We start from the raw sequence: 5,457 nt of genomic DNA, 5'->3' as shown, positions 1-5,457 counted from the left end.
TATGTCAGCCGATGGTGCCTCCAGTTGGATGGCTGGGGCCCTGAGCTCCAAGGAGGCCTTGCTTGTTGGGATCTTCACCTCAGGTGCTGAGATGCTGAGGTCAGTGGGGGTGACATCAACCTTGGGTGCGCTGAGGTCCACGTCGACTTTGGGGCCTTTGACTTCTGGTTTGGAGAATCCCATGCTGGGCATCTTGAATTTTGGCATGTGCATCTTCATCCCGCCTCCCTCGATTCTGCCTTCCGCTTCGGGCACCTTGTGTGAGACTTCTCCTTCTGGCAGTTCGGCTTCAACTTTGGGAAGGGACAATTCTCCCTCGACTTTCGAGAGGGTGATTCCTACTCGGGGGGCCTTTATTTTGGGCATCTTGACATCAGGCATTTCCATTTTTCCCTTCTCCGTGACTTCCACTGCTATGTTCGGGCCTTCAATGTGGGGTCTGGGTACTTTTATGCCCGTCTCGACAGATGGCACTGTCACTTTGCCTTTCAGTTCTGCTTTGGGGATCTGCACATCTATGAGGTACGGTGATATCCCCGTCGACAGTGGCTGTTCCTTTGGGAAGGGAAATGCCAAACGTGGGCATCTGGAACTTAGGCATTTTGAACTTCCCATCCACACCGTGAAGCATGGCCTCGCCACTCTTTACAGGTATCTCAGCTGATGGTGCCTCCAGTTGGAAGTCTGGGGCCTTGAGTTCCAAGGAGGCCTGGCCTGCAGGGATCTTCACCTCAGGTGCTGAGACGCTGATGTCGGCCGCAAGCTCTCCCGTTTTCAATTCAGGTTTGGAGATGCTGAGGTCAGTGGATGGAAGGCTGACTTCAGGCTTGGGTACGCTGAGATCCACGTCGACTTTGGGGCCTTTGACTTCTGGTTTGGAGAAGCCCATGCTGGGCATCTTGAATTTTGGCATGTGCATCTTCATCCCACCTCCCTCAATTCTGCCTTCTGCTTCGGGCACTTTGACAGAGACTTCTCCTTCTGGCAGTTCAGCTTCAAGTTTGGGAAGGGAGATGTCTCCCTCGACTTTAGATAGGGTGACACCCACCTGGGGCCCCTTTATTTTGGGCATCTTGACACTCGGCATCTTGACATCTGGCATTTTCATTTTGCCCTTCTCACCGACCTCCACTTCCACACTCGGGCCTTCAATGTGGGGACCTGATACCTTTATGCTCGTCTTGACGGATGGCACTGTCACTTCACCTTCCAGTTCTGTTTTGGGGACCTCCGCCTCTACAGAAGGTACGGTGATATCCCCCTCGACAGCGGCTTTGCCTATTGGAAGGGAAATGCCAAACTTGGGCATCTGGAACTTAGGCATTCTGAACTTCCCATCCACACCCTCAAGCTTGCCCTCAGTGCCCTCCACACCTATGTCAACCGAGGGTGCGTCCAATTGGAAGCCTGGGGCCTTGAGCTCCAAGGAGGCCTGGCCTGTTGGGATCTTCACTTCAGGTCCTGAGACGCTGATGCCGGCTACAAGCTCTCCTGTTTTCAATTCAGGTTTGGAGATGCTGAGGTCAGCGGATGGAGGGGTGACATCAACCTTGGGTGCGCTGAGGTCCACGTCGACTTTGGGGCCTTTGACTTCTGGTTTGGAGAATCCCATGCTGGGCATCTTGAATTTTGGCATGTGTAACTTCATCCCACCTCCCTCAATGCTGCCTTCTGCTTCGGGCACCTTGACAGAGACTTCTCCTTCTGGTAGTTCGGCTTCAAGTTTGGGAAGGGATACATCTCCCTCGACTCTCGGCATGGTGACACCCACCTGGGGCCCCCTTATTTTGGGCATCTTGACACTCGGCATCTGGACATCTGGCATTTTAATTTTGCCCGTCTCACCGACCTCCACCTTCACACTCGGGCCTTCAATGTGGGGTCTGGTTACTTTTATGCCTGTCTCGATGGATGGCACTGTCACTTCGCCTTTCAGTTCTGCTTTGGGGATCTGCACGTCTATAGAAGGTACGGTGATATCCCCGTCGACAGTGGCTGTCCCTTTGGGAAGGGAAATGCCAAACGTGGGCATCTGGAACTTAGGCATTTTGAACTTCCCATCCACACCGTGAAGCATGGCCTCACCGCTCTTCACAGGTATCTCAGCCGATGGTGCCTCCAGGTGGAAGTCTGGGGCCCTGAATTCCAAGGAGGCCTGGCCAGCAGGGATATTCACCTCAGGTCCGGAGACGCTGATGTCAGCCGCAAGCTCTCCTGTTCTCAATTCAGGTTTGGAGATGCTGAGGTCAGTGGATGGAAGGCTGACTTCAGGCTTGGGTACGCTGAGATCCACATCAACTTTGGGGCCTTTGACGTCTGGTTTGGAAAAGCCCATGCTGGGCATCTTGAATTTTGGCATGTGTAACTTCATCCCACCTCCCTCAATTCTGCCTTCTGCTTCGGGCACTTTGACAGAGACTTCTCCTTCTGGGAGTTCGGCTTCAGCTTTAGCAAGGGACACGTCTCCCTCGACTTTCGATAGGGTGACGCCCACCTGGGGGCCCTTTATTTTGGGCCTCTTCACACTCGGCATCTTGACATCTGGCATTTTCATTTTGCCCATCTCACCGACCTCCACTTCCACACTCGAGTCTTCAATGTGGGGTCGCGTTACCTTTATGCCCGTCTCGACGGATGGCACCGTTACTTCGCCTTTCAGTTCTGCTTTGGGGATCTGCACGTCTACGGAAGGTACAGTGATATCCCCATCGACAGCGGCTTTGCCTTTTGGAAGGGAAATGCCAAATTTTGGCATCTGGAATTTAGGCATTTTGAACTTCCTGTCCATGCCCTCAAGCTTGCCCTCAGTGCCCTCCACGCCTATGTCAACCGAGGGTGCCTCCAGTTGGAAGTCTACGGCCTTGAGCTCCAAGGAGGCCTGTCCTGTCGGGAACTTCACCTCAGGGCCAGAGATGCTGATGTCGGCTGCAAGCTCTCCCGTTTTTAATTCAGGTTTGGAGATGCTGAGGTCAGTGGATGGAAGGGTGACGTCAGGCTTGGGTGCACTGAGGTCAACATCAACTTTGGGGCCTTTGACTTCTGGTTTGGAGAAGCCCATGCTGGGCATCTTGAATTTTGGCATGTACATCTTCATCCCACCTCCCTCGATGCTGCCTTCCGCTTCTGGCATCTTGACAGATACTTCACCTTCTGGCACTTCGACTTCAACTTTGGGAAGGGACCTGTCTCTCTCGACCTTTGGCAGGGTGACACCCACCTGGGGCCCCTTTATTTTGGGCATCTTAACATCTGGCATTTTCATTTTGTCCTTTCCACCGACCTCCACTTCCATGCTTGGGCCTTCAATGTGTGGTCCTGATGTCTTCATGCCCATCTCGACGGATCGCACTGTCACCTCGCCTTTGAGTTCTGTTTTGGGAACTTCCGTCTCTATGGAAGGTATGGTGATTTCTCCCTCAACAGCGGCTTTCCCTTTGGGGAGGGAAATGCCAAACTTTGGCATCTGGAACTTATGCATTTTGATCTTTATATCTCCACCTTCTAGTTTTGCCTCACTGCCATGAAGAGTCATCTCAGTGGATGGTACGTCAATCTGAAGGTCTGGGGCCCTGAGATCTGAGACCAACCCTGTTGTGATATTAGCTTCATGAGGTGGTGGTGTGATTTTAACCTCTTGTTTCACTTGATACGTTAATCCTGTTGCGCCATCCTTAACATCTATTTGCATTTCTCTTTGCTCATAATCCCCTGTTGTTTTGCTTTGTATTTTTTCCATAGATCCCCTGTGTTTCTTTTTTCGAATCTTTGGAAATGACGGCTGCTTTGTCGGTGAATCTTTTATTTCTATTGCAGAAGGTGGTATCTGCGATGTTACAATCGTAGACTCTGGTTTCGTTGTTCCTCTTGATTTCTGTTTCTTCTCCTTTGGTTTTTTAATAGTGATTTCAACTTCGGGGCACTTTTTTGTGTGAGAAGTCAGTTCCTGTTCTGGTGTTGTGGTATCTTTTTTTGCCTCATAGTGTTCTTTTGTCTTGTTATCCTGTGCCCAAGAGGTGGAATCGTCTACTGTTATGATCTCTGAGGGGTCCTCTGTGGTACCATATTGATACTCTGTGAATACTTTTTCTTCCAATTTAGACTTCTCTTCTGTTTCTTGCTTACTTCTGTATATCTTGAATCCAATGCTCGGGAATTTTAATTTCCTTTGGCTTCCTTTTTTAACCTTAGCATGCATTTCTTCTGGTGGGAATTCAGTGTCGGTGCTTGTTGGGGAGACATCTGGAATAGCAGGCTCATATGCATCTGATGTGCTACGAGATCGTCTTTGTCCCAGCATCTTTTTCCCTTTGATTGATTGGAATTTCGGCCAGGAGAGTCTGTCCTTCTTTGGTCGTTTTTGTCTTCCCACTCTTTGTTTTACAATCAAATTGGCTTTGTCTTCTTCTGTGGTAGTCTTTTCGGATACTTCCAATGTTTCCTTTCCCTGGAAGAGAGAGAAGTTTTAATATCAGCTCCAGGAAATGTTTATACAGTATCACATGCTGCGATTCATAATGCTTTCTCCGCAACTGTCTTTCCCCCCAGGACCCTATGTGCAAGGCTTCTAGTATCTACTCTAAGTTGTAAGGCAGAAATATAAAGGGATAGAAAGGTGGTCAAGGTTGCTACTTGTGGAAGTGGCTTTAGCCTTTGAATTACACACACACTTCTCGTTTTGGGTTGATTAAGTGAAACGATTATTTCCCGCACCTCTTTTTTAATGTGTTTCGGGTTTCTATTCAATGATGATCCAGACACAGGGATCTTGCTTACAGATGCCTTTAAATTACATTCGATTACTTTATTATCATTCCGTCTACAAAAGAATTATTCTCAGCTTCATTTGGAACGAAGAGGCAGAATCACTCCATTTTTTTGAGCCACTGTTTCTAGAAGACTAGTAGCACTTCCACACATGCTGAATAGTGCACCTCCAGTTCACTTCCAATGCACTTTACAACTGAATTTTACTGTGTGAAATGGCAAATGGGGCAAGGGATGCTCTGTATTCTGGGTGCTTGGGGGGGCAACAGTGGGAGGGCTTCTGGTATCCTAGCCCCACTGCTGGACCTCCTGATGGCACCTGGCAGGATTTTTTTGTAGAAAAAGTCCAGCAGGAACTCATTAGCATAATAGGCCACACTCAGAAGCAGAAACTCATTAGCATATTAGGCCACACCCCTGACTGCACCGCTCATTAGCATATTAAGCTGCATTCCCATGTTGCTAGAAGTGTGGTGATCCAGCCACACCCACCTTTTGCTTCTTATTCTGTTTATCTTGTTTGTTGTCAAAACCCAGGGCTTTTTTTGTAGCAGGAACTCCTTTGCATGTTAGGCCACACACCCCTAATATAGCCAATCCTAATGAGTTTCTGCTGTTGGATGTGGCCTATTATACTAATGAGTTCCTGCTGGGTGTGGCCAACTTGGGAGCCAGCCGGAACTCCGTTCCTGT

At 49.3% G+C, this 5,457-nt stretch overlaps 1 protein-coding gene across 1 annotated transcript in view; it reads right to left on the bottom strand.

Moving 5' to 3' along the window:
• Positions 1–78: 78 nt before the first annotated feature.
• The window catches only part of AHNAK2 (AHNAK nucleoprotein 2), a gene marked incomplete at its 3' end in the record, with an annotated part of 17,236 nt that continues 11,857 nt past the window's right edge, over positions 79–5,457 (bottom strand). Inside the window, exons 4-5 of the mRNA XM_015406970.1 lie at positions 650–4,444; positions 79–555 (exon numbers count right to left, since the gene is read on the bottom strand). Of these exons, the coding sequence (XP_015262456.1) occupies positions 79–555; positions 650–4,444 (4,272 nt within the window). The remainder of the gene's footprint in view (positions 556–649; positions 4,445–5,457) is intronic.

This window comes from Gekko japonicus, unplaced genomic scaffold (genome assembly GCF_001447785.1).
Source record: "Gekko japonicus isolate JY-2015 unplaced genomic scaffold, Gekko_japonicus_V1.1 scaffold1600, whole genome shotgun sequence".
In the NCBI taxonomy this organism is placed as follows: Eukaryota; Metazoa; Chordata; class Lepidosauria; order Squamata; family Gekkonidae; genus Gekko; species Gekko japonicus.
Note: the sequence above shows the minus strand (reverse complement) of the source record. Positions and strands in the feature narration are given on the sequence as shown.